Raw genomic sequence first — 17,295 nt, 5'->3', positions numbered from 1 at the left:
CTTTAAGAAGATTGAGGTTATCTCTATAGCTCTCCTCTTTTCTTCCTAAGCCCTCACCAGTATTACCCTTAGAGGTCCATTCGGAGCAATGTAGCCTTTTTTTTTTTTTTTTTAAAGCATGAACTTCATAAGTCTTCCAGCCTCTACCCATGGCTATGCTCCAAAAATGTTCCTACATTTTTAGTATTTGCTGCAGCAGGACTCTACTCCAGTAGCAAGTTTCTGTCTTAGTCTGTTTGACCTGCCATAACAAAATAATGTAAACTAGATAGCTTTTTTTTAACCATGCACACTCTATCTAATTTTGCAAGCTCTAACGGCTGAGAAGTCCAAAATCTAGGTATCAACAGATTTAGTATCTGATGAGGGTCCACTTTCTGGTTCTTAAATGATGCGTTCTTGCTGTGGGCAAGGGCAAGGCATCTTTCTGGGGCAACTTTTTGTTTTTGTTTTTGTATTTTGAGACGGAATCTTGCTCTGTCGCCCAGGCTGGAGTGCAGTGGCGCAATCTCAGCTCACTGCAATCTTTGCCTCCTGGGTTCAAGCGATTCTCCTGCCTGAGCCTCTCGAGTAGCTGGGACTATAGGCATACACCACCATGCTTGGCTAATTTTTTTGTATTTGCAGTAGAGATGGGGTTTCACCATTTAGTCAGGCTGATCTCAAACTCTTTACCTCAAATGATCCACCCACCTCAGCCTCCCAAAGTGCTAGAATTACACGCGTGAGCCATGCGCCCGGCCTCAGGGGCACTTTTATGAGATAACTAATCTCATTCATGAGGGCTTCACCATCAGAACATAATCACATCCCAAAGCCCCCAACTCCTAACACTGTAGCATTAAGAATAAGGTTTTAACAGGAATTTTGGGAGGGCACAAATATTAAGAACATAGCAGTTATTAAAATATGTGTAAAAATATGTATATATTTTTTCTTCTTAGGAAGTTCTCTTATTTCAAATCTCAGTGAATAAGGTTAAGATGTATGTTGTTTCCTTGTCTTTCATTATTTTTCTTGCTTCTTTTCCTCTTTTGAATCTGACATCATTACTATATTGCTTTTTGTTTCTAATCTTCATTGTATAATCATATATCTTACCAAGCTAAAGAAACGAGGCAGAAAGACAATTTCCATGTTATTTCAGTACATCTTCCCAAAAGTGGATCCTGGTTTGCTTAGTTGTTATTAACAACACTTGATGTGCTATTATTAATTAAATAATTATCTTTTATCCCAAATGTGGAGATTCTTGCTCCTATGAAGCTCACCCTTCCCTTTAGCAGCAGCAACATCGAAACAATAGGTAGCTTCTCCCTTCTTATAGGTCCTGACAGATGAGCCCTTTGGACCCCTCTTAAAAGTGGTAAATGCACCATCTTCTTTTATTTACGTTAACTTTTTTTAACCATGCACACTCTATTGATTTAGCATTAATCATGTTGTATCCTATACAATTTACCTTTTGAAAAATAAAACCACATGCAGATACATACTGGTTATTCACAGGTAAATCAGGGTGTAATTATCAGTAGATGAATTGTTTCAGATTTATTATGATCCATACAGTCTTGTATTTTGACAGTTTAAAGAGATATGTGGTCAAGAAGACATATATGTGGGCCAGTAACTAGCAGCCTCTGTGTAATACAACTCCAAATCAACTGGTGAACATTTAAATTGTAGCAATTTAAATATAATTTTGAATTTCTGGCCTTCCTTGAAAATGTATTGTTTGAATAACACCAGCATTCCTGTGTACTACCTTCATGTGAATAGGGACTGCCCACTTATATCCACAACATATCCCAAACACTGTATTCATCCTCTGCCATCATGGCCGAGCTTTTTATCTCTTCAGTAGCATCTCTTTTTGGTTGATTTTCTAATCATGGAGATAAGTCTCTCTCACCCATATTGCTATCAAAAGTAAGAAGGTAAAAGATCAATAGAATGACATGATATTTATAACCCGCCAGCATCACACATTTGTATAAACTGCTTGTCTTCCTTTAGCATTGAAGTTGTGACTTCTAATTTTAGAAGCTTCAAATCATTTTATCTCTGTCAGGACTGGTTCTCCCGACAAGTGGTGTGAGCATTGCTCATTTATGAAAATAAATTAATTCAACCTCTTCTTCATGGCCCCAGTGAGTGTGCAGGTGTCAGAAAGTAATGGACAGCACCCAAGTTCACAATGAATCAGATTCCCTCCAATGCCCAAATCACTGAGGTGTGTTCACAAGCAGACCACAGAGTACCATTTAGTGTTTTACCAGACAGGACCCAACTGCTGTAGCAAAGAGAAGAGAGAACATTATCTTACAACATGTGTACCTTTTGAGCTTTACTAAGCCTAGCTTATGGTTGAGGTAAAATTTTCACCCAAAGGTATGTGAAATCAAACCAAAAATAAAGAATTGTTGTAATGTCTTGCACCATGTGCATAACCTCAAAAAATACTGCACGCATATGTCCCAATTTCTTGCAAATAAGAGAAAATCATTTGTACCAACTAATTTAGCTTTCAGGAAAGCACAGAAAGTAAAATAAATAAAAATGACATTGTTTACTAATCACCTATCACATATTGCTACCTGTCCAGAAAAATGCATAGGGGTTGTTGATGAATGTATATAGTTCAGACATCAGTTTAAACATGTAAAATAATTATTTTACACCTTTTGACATGTAAAATAATTATTTTACATGTTTAAAGTAATGGTGTTTGTTCATGTACATATGTGGGGACGGATGGTTGTATGGATGGATGGATGATGTATTAGTTCATTTTCATGATGCTGATAAAAACGTAACCAACACTGGGCACTTTACAAAAAAAAGACATTTAATGAACTTACAATTCCACGTAACTAGGGAGGCCTCACAATCATGGCGGGAGGTGAAAGGCACCTTGTACATGACGGTGGCAAGCCCTCCCACAACACGTGGGAATTATGGGAGTACAATTCAAGATGAGATTTGGGTGGAGAAACAGAGACAAAGCATATCAGATGAATTTGAAAAGGATAGAGTGTAGAAATTTTGGATAGCTAAAGAAGTAACAAATTAAGATTCTGTCCAAAAATTAAAATGGTGGGAAAATGAATTTGAATATGTAGCACGTTTCAAAGAGGAGTTTTTGACATTTTGCTTTTGTTTTCAGGGTACTGTGAATTTCATTTTAAGTTCTGAGGCCTTGTATTATTGGATTTATCATACACCTGGAGTCAACCACAACTGTAAATATTGATTTGAAATTCTTCAGTTAGTATAAAAGCCTTAACTGCTTTGAAATTCGGGGTAGCAATAATGCATCATCTGAATGCTTTGCATCCTTTAATGACATAGGTGTCTTCTGAATTCTGGCTTTGCATAACTGTTGTCAACACTGTAAGAACATCAGTTCATTTGAGGTTGGATCTTTGTTCTCTCTGTTTCTGGACCCTTTCCACACCCTTTGTCCTGTCCCTCACCAGCACGGAAATTATCTTTCCAATGCAAACCTGGACATGCATTTTCCACTTAGAATACCGTCATTACACACATGGGCTCTCAGCTTCCTCAGGGAGCATTAAGTCTTTAATCTTCCAATTCTCACCCTGCACATGAATTGTGAGCCTTATGTAATAAAGTCACAAAATACTGAGCTTTTTTAGAACAGTTGAATGTACCATTCCCCTATCTATCTGAATTTATCTTACTCAGTCTTAATTCTCTTTTCACAGGAAAGTTTGTGCATTTTTTTTTAACTCACCCCATTACCTCCACAACGCCACGGTCTTGACACAATGTTATGGGTGTAGAAGATATTTCAGAGTCCAGAAGTTGATCTTAGATATTTCATAATGGTTTTTCTAGAATTTGCTTTAAAGGAGCTTTTTGCGGATCTATGGACTTTTGCCAGCAATTCTTAGACTTTTGTTTGATCAAAACTGATTTTTCACTTCTTTTCTAAGATATGGTAAAATAATTTTCTGTACAGAGTATTTTCTAACGTAGTTTATTAGTAGAAAATTTGAGACATAATAAGGCCAACATACCAGAAAACACTTGCCGTGAAATGATACTAATATTTTATTACTCACAGTTCCCAACAGGATGGGGCAGGCCATGCCACAGGGTGTAGTCCGGAGGTAGGGAGCTCAGGGAAGCACCAGGTCTATCGGGAGGCAGAGGGGAAGCAAAAACTGTAGGCAAGATCCTTTATTGTAGTTTCCATGGGAAGGAATAGGTGCAGCAGGGTAAGCAGGGTTAGGTCTGGCTAGCTGGAATAATTATTCCAGTGGGCTCTAGGGTGTAGAGGCTGATCCTAGTTGTCTTGTACCTGATTCTGGGATGAATAGGGAAGATGGATCATGGTCCAGAAGAGAGAAAGCTGGATAAAGGAAGCAGTTGGGGTGTGGACTCTGTATTGGTTGTTTTATATTTGGAAAGTGTGCTTACCATCTCTAGAAATGGGCTAACCCTGGGAAGGGCAGTCCCTCTAGGGTCAGCAAGACCCAGATGTCAAAGCATTGAAGCACAGAGATTAAAATACATGGTCAGGACAGAGGGGAAATTAAAGCCATGGCAGCTCCAAGAAATGACACAGCTGGCTGCCATTACCCCCGCTCCCACCCTTCACAGCTACCAGCCTCCCTTTACTCATAGGGATAATTGATTTTTTCCTCAATGCTATATAAATTACTATGAAAAGAGTGCCTCAAAACAAGTTCCTTATCACCATTTGTAACTAAACTGCTATCTTTAATCTATGTAGTATCAAAATTTGGACAGAACACTGACGATGATATTTTAAATGGAACTAGAAGGTGAACTGAATAGAAGATTTTTAAAATTCCAAAATAAATGTTGGGAATAATTTAAATCAAAAGACATTCTGAGGAATTTCTTGATGTCTGGTTTCTTGCCTCATCTGTGTAGCATTTACTTAGGATTTATAATTCTAGGTAGTCTTTTCACTAGCAAAATCACTAGATTTTGTGTGGTCAACATTGTAGAGCTATTCTCAGTAAACAGCAATATTATCACAGAGAAGGCAAATCTAATTTATTTGACTTTTGGATTTACAAAAATAAATAAAAACAGCTTCCACATGGATTTCCTACAAATAGATTATGTGCTAATTTTCAGAAATTGCTTATTATTTCTGCATTATTAGATATATGAGAGTTATAACCCTGCTTAGAAATAGACCACTCCGATTTTCTGATATCTTGTGGGTAATGAGTGGTTGAGAGGAAGGACAGAATATAGGTGTGTGATTGTGTTTTTGTGTGTGTGTGGAGAGGGGTGTGTGTGTGTGTGCATGTCCATTTTGGGAGGCATAGGGTACCTCAGTGGGCTTTTTTGTCTTTTCATGTTGAATAATGTGGTATCTAATGCTATAACTTTAAAAAGTTATTAATATTTTCCTGTGTCTGTTTTGTGTGTGTGTGTGTGATTCAATGGGCCAACTAGATAACCAGCCATTCACTTATCATATATACATTTTTTGTGGAGTAATTCAAAAATTAAAAATAAAATATGTGGGAGTCAATTGATCTTGCCTCTCAAAATCAATAACTATTTCAGGTTAGCATACAATGATTGCTCTAAAAGGTGTTTAAAACTTAGTGACTTTAATTTTAGAATATGCAAGTTTCTCATTAATGCATTTAATTCAAAGGAAATTATACATTCTGTATTTAAACTCATACAGGAGTTCAATGTTTTGGCCTTTGACTTACAAACAAATAACTCCAGTGTAAGTATAATAAAAGCATGTTATGCTTACAACCATTTATTCATATCGGACACTCATAGTTGTAAGAGTTATATAGCATTAAATCATGTATAAGTCTGCACTCTTAGGAAGTAAACTGCATCATCACAGGCATAGTTTAGAGGGGAAATAATACCACAGTGGAATTCTCCTTTTGCATAGTTTCAAACCTAAATGATGTTTCCATCAGTTCGGTCAGGAAATGTTGATGTTGCCAGGAATCCAAAACAGAACAATCCAAAGCCTGTATCCTAAAAGAGCTTCAAGTCCACAGGAAAAATCACACCCAAAAGAAGATAAATTCAATATAACACGAGAAGTAAAATGATAAAAGTATGCAAGGAGCTAGGGGACAATAGACCAAGGCTGTTTCACACAGGCAAACTTTCTAGTGGTGAGGCTTATCTGAGGCTTGGAAGATGCCTAAAAGTAAACTAGAACTCAGAAAAAATGACAGCTCATTGAGGAAAGTGATCATAGCCCAAGGAAAGGTGTGAAGTTTGTGAGGAATTCAATCCGTTTACCATCACAAGCACATAAAAAGAAAGATGGCACTAAAAATGAGCCTGAATGGGAAGGCAGGAGCTATATCATGGAGGGTGGTATAGGCCTCACTGAAGAACCTGGCTTTTGATCTTTTTGGGAAAGAGTTTAGTTCAAAAAGGTCTTTCTAGCTTCTGTGTGATGGTTTTAAGACAGGAGAGTCCCCTGGACCCCTTCGTGGTACTTGCAACAGGAGTGTGGCTCCTTTGCTCAGCAAAAACCCCTTTTGGGAGGAGGAACATGCAGGTGAGCTGGAGCAAGCGCTTTTGGGCTCTGGCTCCACGGCCGTGTCTGGGGGTGTTTCAGTAACTCTTTTAGCTTTGCCATCTGTGGATGGCTAAGTGTTAACCAGTTCAGTGGAGATTCAGGGTGACAGCCTTTTATACCCTGTCATCTTGGTACACAGGTTCTTGTCTGGCATTCAGGAAGAATCAGGTCACATGGACTTGAAGGAAGGGGAATGCGGGGATTTTACTGAGTGATGGAGGTGGCTCTCAGCAGGATGGATGGGGAGCTGGAAAGGGGATGGAGTGGGAAGATGATCTTCCCCTGGAGTTCAACCATCCCACGGCCAGTCTCCTCTCTGACTTTCCCCAGCAAAACTCCTCTTGGTGTTTGGACGCTTCCTCTCTTCTCTCCTTCTCTGCTGTGCTGCTTTTCTGTTCTACCGCTTATCTGTTCATGGAACCTGGCATTTGGGGTTTTTATGAGTATAGGATGGGGAGCACGGCGGGCCAGGTTGGTTCTGAAAAAAGCAACAGTTGGACAGGAAAACAGGATAACTGTTCTCATTTAGCACCACAGTTTGCAGGCTTGAAGGCGAGGCCTTTGCCAGGGAACCACCCTCTTGTCTCCTGTTCATATCAGTTGGATTTAAGAGAAATAAGACCAATGGACGAGAGTTGATCACTTAACAATGTTAGTACAATAGGCAACATGTGAGGTAATGGTGGGCTTATGGTAGTACATACAAAAGTATACTATGAGTTTTAAAAATATCAAAGTGAAATATCAAATTTCAATTAACAATCATTGCACCTCAGATAAACTGACTGGCTATGATACTGTCACTGCACAAAGCTCTATATTTCACAAGTCTCGGAACTCGCTAAATGTGGGTAGGCAAAAAGGAAAAAGAAAAAAAAGAAGCTCAAGAAAGTTTCAGATCTCTGGCTTGAGTGACTGGATAGTGGATATAATAAAAGTAGTGGGGCTCAGAGAAATAGTTATATGTTGAGCAGGCAGAGTGAGATATGCCTGTGAAACATGCATGTGGATCAGCCTTCCAAGTTACTGGATTGGAATCTAAATGGTATGCAGAAATGAAATCAGAGTCTTTTGATACTGTTATCATTGTCCTAGGGGATATCAAGCACTGAAGGGCAAAGCAACATATTTTAAGCTGAAATATTGCAAAAACTGTGAGATGCTGGCCTGCAGGAAAGAAGAGCCTTGAGGTTTTTTGTTTTGTTCCATTTTCCCCAAAGTAGAAATGATTTCAGATTCTATCTCTAGATCATTTTTAAAGGATGAGGAAAAAGGTCATTTGCTGCTATTACTCTACATTAGCTATACCGACATTTTGAAATCTATTTTAACTATTTAGGTTTATATCACAGATGCATTGAAAAAAAGAAAGGCAGTGGGTTAGGAGAAAGAAAGTATTCAGATCAAAGCAATGTGTAGATGGAATGAGATTGAGTCCACAAGAGTTGTGTCTGTTCTAGGACTGAGTCAATTTAAAATAATGGAATACATTCTTGCCCACCACCACAGCTCCCCAAAAGTAGCCTAATATTACCAATGTTTTTATCTGACTATTGAAACCTCAGGTATATTTGTAGTTGTAGCACCAAGATGGATCAGCGAGATTCTTGAAACTTCTTCCAATCTAGTGATCCTAATTTTTTAATGAAGTATGAAATAACAGTGTTTATTGTACCTTAATCCAATTAATAGAAATATGAGTGACAACATTCAAACATTAAACAAATAGTTAATGAACATTCACTGTTTTTCAGGCACTGTTTTAAGTGCTGGGCTTTAGAATGGAACAAAAGAAAGTCTCAGAGGAGATAGGCTGTAAATATACAAATGTCAATGTATCAGGTAGAGATAAATGCTATAAAAATGAATAAAGCTGGGTGAATAGAGAGGAGATGAAGTTGGCAGTCAAACTTTTTGTGAAGAATGATCAATGTATCTAAAATTTTGACATCTGACAATAAAAATAATACACAGATTTGCATCTGTGTGAAATTTGCAAAATAAACAAATTCTGTCTTCTAGTATTTTTAAACTTCAGTTTCAGAAATAAAATACATTTCAAACTCTCGAAGTGATTTGGTATTTATTAGTGTGAACTATGTAATATTAGATTCTGTACTAACTGGTTAATATACATTTTTACTTTTTTTTTAGATTTACATGCTTTATATGTATTTGTGAAATATATATGCTTTCACAAAATTTAAAGTTCCAAATTTACTAGTTTTTAGTTTTTTTATAAAAGAATGTCTTTCATTTTGTTTCCTTTTTTCTCTAATTAAAAACCTATATAATTTTTTACCTTTATTGAAGTATTATATAATTGAAAAATAAATAGTGTATATATTTGAGATACATGCTTCCACAACTCTGTGATATTCTCCCAAAATATCAATAATGCAGTCTAGTCCTAAGAAAACATCAGAAAAATCCAAACTGAGAAAGATGCTACAAAATACCCGGCTGGTGCTCCTCTAGAGGATCAAAGTTATGAAAGACAAGGAAAGAATTGGATACTGTCACAGATTAGAAGTGACTAGGGAGGCATCATAACTAAATGCAATGAGAGATCCTGGATTGAGTCCTAGAACAGCAGCAAAAAACCCTTAGTGAAACCCTGGTGAAATCCAAGTATAATCTGTATTTGAGGGAATACCACTTTACTTAAGATAGTATTTTCATGTGGACAAATGTACCAGGTTATGTAAAATGTTAATATTAGAGGAAGCTGGGTAAAAGGTATGAGAACCCTGTCTTTCCAACTACCTTTTCAGCTTTTCTCTAAATCTAAACTTTTTCCAAAATAAAAGGTTTATTTATGAGAATAAAAACAAACTTCCAACAAAATTTTCATTGAAGAACTTGGACACTGAAATGAGGGTACCTTTTTAGCTAATCAAAATCCTGTTTTAGAAAACAAAATTATGAAATAAGATTTAAAAAATGTACGGTAACAAAAACCAAACACAAACTATATACAGTATTATCCATGTGTGTATCTGTGCACATACATAAAGATTCTTTATATGCAATTTAAAATAATCACAAATAGTATATTATCATTAGTTATTTCAGAAAAAAGATGAAATAATGCCTGTTTAATTTTTTTTCTTTAAACCTTTTTGTTTCTTTCAGATCCCCTGTAAAAGTAACTGAAAAAATTTTATAGGGAAGCGGTATTAAAAGTGACTCTTGAATACTTATTTGTTGGTATGCTATATGCAAATACTTTTTAATTTTTTCAGATAAATAGACTACAGTTTCACATTATATATTCTTACTTTTATAAGGGCCTTTTATGAAGATTAATAAAACATTTTAATTAACTAAAACATGCAATTTCCCTGTACTATAGATATTATATCACCCCAAACTCAAATTATTAGTGTACAATTTGAACCATGACTAAATGAAATGAAATTCTCCCTCTCTCCCCCCCACTCTCCTTATTCTTCTCCCTTCCTCCCTCAGATATATAGATAGCTAGATCTATCTATAGCTATATCTGTAAGGTAGATTCTCCACAGAGAAAAACAAAAAGTTTCAACATATTTTCCCATCTATCTAGCCATCTATCTAAAACAAAATTAAAAGTTGTTTTCTATGAATGGGTTAAATGCTTCCAAAATATCAGCATGTCCTCTTGTGGATATAAGCTCAGAACTGGCTTAAAAATTATAAAATTTCTAGGAATAATCTATGATATTTACACTTTAACACACACCATGTACTTTTTAAAAGTCTATATATAGATAGCTATAGATAGATCTATCTATCTATATCTATCTGTATCTGAGGTATGTATCTATATCTGTATCTATATATAAATATATATCTATATCTGTAGATAAAGATATATCTAGCTATATCTTTAAATATAGATACATATGAATTATTCCATACCTTAGATAGTTGGATATTTAGGTAAATATATAAAATGTAGGATATGCACCAATTAAGTACCCATTAACATTGGTGAACTTTTGTGGTTGGGATTCACTTTCTACTTTCTATATTTCTGTATTGTTAATTTCTTTTGAGCTATAGACATAGTTTGTAATAAAATATATAGCAAAGTTATCTTTTAAAATTAAAATATTAAATAAACTTAAAATTTTAATATTAAAATCTTTATATGGTAAACACTTCTTCAAGTTATCTTATTCAAAGTTAGAAAGTGAAGACTAAGGAACAATAAAATGTTTTTGAAAAAGCCCTTTCTACCATGATGATTTGATGAACTGGGCATATTACCAGCTTGCTGAGCTATTGTTAGGAACAAAATTGTGAAAACACTATGATTTTGCATTCACTTTTTGACTAGCCGTTATTGTTCAGATTGCTTAAACAGTTCAACCATACATATTTAATCACTGCATAGAAAACTTAATTCTAGGGAGTGATAAGCAATCAGGATAATAGAAGAAAAACGTGGCTTGTCCCCAAATAAGCACAATGCATTATTAGGTATCAAATGAAATTTTAATCTATTTTTGTAGGAAACAGAGCTAAACTGTGATGGATGTTCTTTACATTATTTTAGAATATCCTAGACTTTTTAAAAAGTACATGGTGTGTGTTAAAGTGTAAATATCATAGATTATTCCTAGAAATTTTATAATTTTTAAGCCAGTTCTGAGCTTATATCCACAAGAGGACATGCTGATATTTTGGAAGCATTTAACCCATTCATAGAAAACAACTTTTAATTTTGTTTTAGATAGATGGCTAGATAGATGGGAAAATATGTTGAAACTTTTTGTTTTTCTCTGTGGAGAATCTACCTTACAGAGCATTTTGTTTCCCAGCTGACCCTGACTACTTACCATTTATTTGTAAAGTGAGACTTGGTCTACATGAATAGCTTTCCTTCCTGTTTTTATTAATATCTTAGGATTGTCTGAAAAAAATAAGCCATCTTCAAACTTTCTGTCACATTTTCTCGTTGCTCTAAAAGTAAGACAGAAATGCATTAACATTTTCATAAATCAGTATTCTGTACCTAGAATTAAATGTGTTTTGATTTAGAAGAAAGCATAGAGGAGGTGATTCTTCTTCCCTGAATACAAGCTCAGGGAACATTTACTTCCTGAGAGATGAATTAGAAATATGTTATATCAATTAAAATATGCTGAAGGTGTTTAAAACAATGATGTGTCTATTATTTAACTGTCACTGATAGGAAATTGACTGCAAAACTACTGTCTAGAGTTCAGAATTTACTCTCATCTGTGTTTCTTTTATTCACTTTTCAAGACAAAAAGTATCTATCAACTGCTGGATTATAAGTTCAAGTTGGAATCTGAAAATCGAATTCCTTTTTTTCTCTCCTTTATTTCTCATTGCAGATGATAAAGATACTGCCATTGAAATTCAGCTGTGACAGTATATATGATTAAGCTAAAGTCTAATTGCCTTTGCAGTGTTAGCAGAAGCCAAAATTTAACAGTTGATTTTTTCCCTCATATTAAAATAAACCTCTGTGATTCACAGTCTCAGAGAACAGAATTCTGTTGATTAAGAAAGTCTTTTTATGGGCAATAAAGAGCTGATTATAAGAATTAAAACTTAAAGTTTAAAGTCATATTTTTTCTGAATGCTTTATAATATAACATTGTACAAACTTATTTAAAAGCATAAATATTTGAGATACTAGCATACATATTTTCAAAGTACGTGAAAGCCATCAATGATTTGAAAGGCAAGCTTAGATTTCATTTTAAGTAATATTCAAAGTGACTGTATTCACAACAATTCACTTCATAGAATGAGGTAAACTCAACACAAACAAAGAGTGGATGTGGTTCTGGCAGCTCTACATCTCTACTGTGGCCACCATAGGGATTTATTTAGTGGTATGCTCCACTTACAAGGCAAACCAAAGTGTTTCTGGTGGTGATTGAAGTAAACAAGTGCCAGAGAACTAGAACATGAAATGAGAAAATATTTCTCTGACAGGCTTTAAACTGGCTATTATTTTTCTCCAATGTCTCCCTCTGGAGTTCTTTAACCAGACCTTGCCCAAAACCTAGAGGCTAGCTTTCTCCAGGCTTGTAATTCTAAAGTTATTAGAGCTGTTCCATTTGACTACGCTTTTTATGATTTAAAAATGAAAAGCTTACTGAAATAGTCTATTGAAAATATTTTTAACAATGAAGATTTGATCATGGTAACGAAGCTTCTATTTGAACTCAATATTTGATCTGAATGGTTACATTGCATTTTTGAATCATCCCATGAATTGAGAATGCATTGACCAATAGTGCCTAATAAATAATATCATCTCATTTTTATTTCTGGTGTGAAATAAATAGTAGTTATAAAATGGATCCTCACAATCACATATTTCGGATCATAGTGACAAAATTTCACATTTTTTTAAAGAAAAGTTTACACACTTTCCTCATTTTAATATATTCGCCTAAAACTAAAATTAGAGCTGCTGGAGTCATAGTATATGCTGGTTATTTGTTCTTCAAACTCATATATGGATAAGTGGAGATATCTGTGTCCAACGTAGAGAAAAAACAAACAATGGTGCCCAATTCTCCATTCCAAATGCAAGGAAGTAATAAGAAATTTGAGACAGACTGATTCCTAAGAATAAATGTTAAGAAGTTTCTGAAAATTAAGTTGGTTGTAAACTCTGAATACTACAACAAGGTTTACTAAAATTGTGGTGAAATATAAAAACCATTAAAAAAAATGAGAATAGCATAAAAGATCACATTCCAAGTGCCTTCATTCTTACATCAAAGAAAGCAACTTTTTGAATAAAATATATACTTAAAATCATGAGGAATTATTAAGGAATAAAACATTTATTAATCTGTTAGAGATTTAAAAATTTTACTATTTTGGACTAAACTCTAGATTCCTAAGTTAAGATTTGAAGCATATAACCCATTGAATTTAGATTACTAATTTTGTAATTAAAGTAAAATGTTCAACTGATAGAGCTTTTATGAGCATTTTTATCAATACTCTCCATAAAATCTCCTTTAAAAAACAACACAGTAAATCAAAAGAAGGAATAGAATAAAAACAGAGGACTGTCAATTTTTCAAGAAAAACACTTATTTAATCCACTGCATTCCAGCCTGGGCGACAGAGCGAGACTCCATCTCAAAAAAAAAAAACACTTATTTAATTCTCATTTATTCTTTGCAGACACCTATTGGAAGTGGATGGTAACATAGGTGACTAAACTCATTTTTTTGTTTGTTTGTTTTAGGGGCTGATGTTATCAACTTTGATGGCCATGTTGTATTACCATATAGATTCAGAAACAAGAAGATGAAAACACTGAAAGATGTCATTGCCTTGAAATTTAAAACGTCTGAAAGTGAAGGAGTAATCTTGCACGGAGAAGGACAGCAAGGAGATTACATTACCTTGGAACTGAAAAAAGCCAAGCTGGTCCTCAGTTTAAACTTAGGTATGTTCTGATTCTCAGTACTATTCTTTTCATTATGGATGTTCCCATTAGGAAAACGTTCATGTTGCTCAATTCTTTAAATGTAAATTATAAAAAGAGCTCATATTATGTTGTCAATTCATTCTTAATGTATAACAGTTGGTATATAATGAAATACCTATTCATTCAAAAAATATTTATTAAACACCTCTGCTATACAAGGTGCTATACTAGTCTTTGGCCTATAGCAGGGAACAAGTAGACAAAATCCTTAAGCTCATTAAGTTCATGACCTAATGGAGGTATCAGACAATATAGCATTTATTATTCTTATTTTAAAACAACTAAGCAAAAATGAATGACTTCAAATAATAAATATGAACCAGTTGAGAAGATTAATATGATAAGGGGAATAGGTTAATATGTCCTGTTCAAAGGCAACAGAGCCAATATTGGAATGTGTAGTGACGAAAGCCTGCTCTAAGGAGAAAATATTTAAGATGAGATCTGAGTGATGAAAAGGAACTAGCCATGAAAACATGAGAGAAATGGGATTACATAGGAAGAGAACATTGAAGACAAAAAGCATGCTCAAGAAACAGGAAGGATGCCGCTGTGCATAAATGCTGTGGGTTATTAAGACAGAAGATGAAATCCAAGAGGTGGAAATTGCCCAAATCCTGTGGGATCCTGCAGGACATGCCAAATTGTTTAGATATTATTTTTAAGAATAGGAAGCTGTTGGAACGCATTAAACTGTGTGGCTTTATCATCTTATTTTTAACAAGTGCATTGAGACTTCAAGAATTACTTGTGTAGATATGAGAGTCGCAGCAGAACTTCTGCATAGTTTGGGTAAGAGATAGTACTGCTTGTATGAGATGGTTATCAGGGGAGATGCAGAGAAATATTTCAATTAAGGAAATTATTTTAGTGGTACATTCAGCATGACGTATGATGGGTTGAATATAGCGTAAGAAGAAAAGAGTAGAAATAAAGAATGAGCCCTAGGATTTGGGTTTCAGCACCAAATGGACATTAGTGTCATTTTCAGAAATAGAGAAGACTTTAGGAGGAACTCTAGAGATCAGTTTGGACATGGTTAATTCTGCTTATTAAACATCTAAGTAGAACTTTCTATTATGGAAGTTGGGATACGAGATTGAGAAGACTAAAATGCAGACTAAGTAGTCGTGAATAGTGAGTAGGAGAAAATGAAGAAAGTGTAGTATCACAGAAATCAAGGACACAAAAGTGGTTGTCAACTGTTGAATTCCTCTAAATGTCACGTAAGATGAAGACAGAGAGGCAAATATTGGGCTTAATAGCATGGAGGTTACTGTTAATTTCCATTCAGTGGAATAGAAAAGACAAATTTTCTAGGTAAAGAAAGAATGAAAGGCGTAATTAAGTATTTTGACTACAGTTAACTAGAGAGAAAGAACACAGAGAAATGAAATGTTGGCTGCTGAAACATCTGAATTTAAAGAAGTTATTGTTTTATGTGCGTTTGTTGTTGTTTTTATTTTTTATTATTTTTCATTTGTTTATTAACTTATTTTCGAGTCAGAGTCTCACCCTGTCACCCAGGCTGGAGTTCAGTGGCATGATCTCTGCTCACTGCCACCTCTGCCTCCCGGGCTCAAGTGATACTCCTGCCTCAGCCTCCTGAGTAGCTAGGGTTACATGCTCCCCCCACCATGCCTGGCTAATTTTTGTATTTTTAGTAGAGAGAGGGTTTCACCATGTTGGCCAGGTTGGTTTCAAACTCCTGACCTCAAATGATCTGCCTGCCTTGACCTCCCAAAGTGCTGAGATTACAAGTATGAGCCACCATTCCTGAACCTGTTGTTGTTTTTTAATGGACAATAACAATGTAGGTCTGTATGTTGATGATGTAGCTAGGATTTACTTAAAGCTAAAGTCAAGATCTGCAATATTGTTACTGGCATTCAAAATTATAGTTTTGGCAAAGTAATGGTACCTCTTTCTCTTTTTTTAAATTTAAGTTCATGGGTGCATGTGAAGGATGTGCAACTTTGTTACGTAGGTAAACGTGTTCCGTGATGGTTGTCTGTACAGATCATCCTATCACCTAGGTATTAAGGCCAGCTTACATTAGCTATTCTTCCTGATGCTGTCCTTCCTCCCCACCCAACCCTCTGACAGGCCCCAGTGTGTGTTTTTCCTCTCCATGTGTTTATGTGTTCTCATCATTCAGCTCTCAATTATAAGTGAGAACATGTGGTATTTGGCTTTCTGTTCCTACATTAGTTTGCTGAGGACAATAGCCTCTAGCTCCATCCATATCCTACAAAGGACAAGATCTTATTTCTTTTTATGGCTACATAGTATTCCATGGTGTATATGTGCCACATTTTCTTTGTCCAGTCTATCATTGATGGGCATTTAGGTTGAGTTCATGACTTTGCTATTGTAAATAGTGCTGCAATGGACATATGTGCGCATGTGTCTTTATAATAGAATGACTTATATTCTTTTGGGTTTTATACCCAGTAATGGAAATGCTGGATCAAATGGTATTTCTGCCTCTAGATCTTTGAGGAGTCTTCACACTGTCCTCCACAATGATTGAACTAATTTACCCTCCCACCATCAGCATAAAAGCTTTCCTTTTTCTCTGCAGCTTTACCAGTATCTGTTGTTTTTTTGACTTTTTAATAATAATCATTTTGAGATGATATCTCATTGCAGTTTTGATTTTCATTTCTCTAATGATCAGGGATGTAGAGCTTTTTATTCCCTGCTTGTTGGCCACATGCATATCTTTCTTTGAGAACTATCTGTTCATGTACTTTGCCCACATTTTAATGGGGTTGTTTGTTTTTATCTTGTAAATTTGTTTAAGTTCCTTGTAGAAGCTGCATATTAGACCTTTTTCAGATGGATAGATTGCAAAACTTGTTTCCCGTTCTGTAGTTTGTCTGTTCACTCTGATGATAGTTTCTTTTACTGTGCAGAAGCTCTTTAGTTTAATTATATCCCATTTATCAATTTTTGCTTTTGTTGCAATTCTTTTGGTATCTCCATCATGAAATCTTTGCCTTTGCCCATGTCCTGAATGGTATTGCCTAGATTTTCTTCTACAGTTTTTATAATTTTTGGTTTTATGTTTAAGTCTTTAATTCAGCTTGAGTTGATTTTATATATGGTGTAAGGAAGGGGTCCAGTTTCAGTTTTCTGCATATGACTAGCCAGTTCTCCCCCATCTCCATTTATTCAATGAGAAATCCTTTCCCAGTTGTTTGTTTTTGTCAGGTTTGTTGAAGATCAGATGGTT

At 35.1% G+C, this 17,295-nt stretch overlaps 1 protein-coding gene across 1 annotated transcript in view; it reads left to right on the top strand.

The window, feature by feature from the left end:
- The window catches only part of CNTNAP2 (contactin associated protein 2), a 2,313,133-nt gene that overhangs the window by 955,446 nt on the left and 1,340,392 nt on the right, over positions 1-17,295 (top strand). The window contains exon 5 of the mRNA XM_033192342.1: positions 13,812-14,015. Within this exon, the coding sequence (XP_033048233.1) occupies positions 13,812-14,015 (204 nt within the window). The remainder of the gene's footprint in view (positions 1-13,811; positions 14,016-17,295) is intronic.

This window comes from Trachypithecus francoisi, unplaced genomic scaffold, assembly GCF_009764315.1.
Source record: "Trachypithecus francoisi isolate TF-2019V2 unplaced genomic scaffold, Tfra_2.0 Lachesis_group4, whole genome shotgun sequence".
Classification (NCBI taxonomy): Eukaryota; Metazoa; Chordata; class Mammalia; order Primates; family Cercopithecidae; genus Trachypithecus; species Trachypithecus francoisi.
This window is presented reverse-complemented; position numbering and strand designations above follow the sequence as displayed.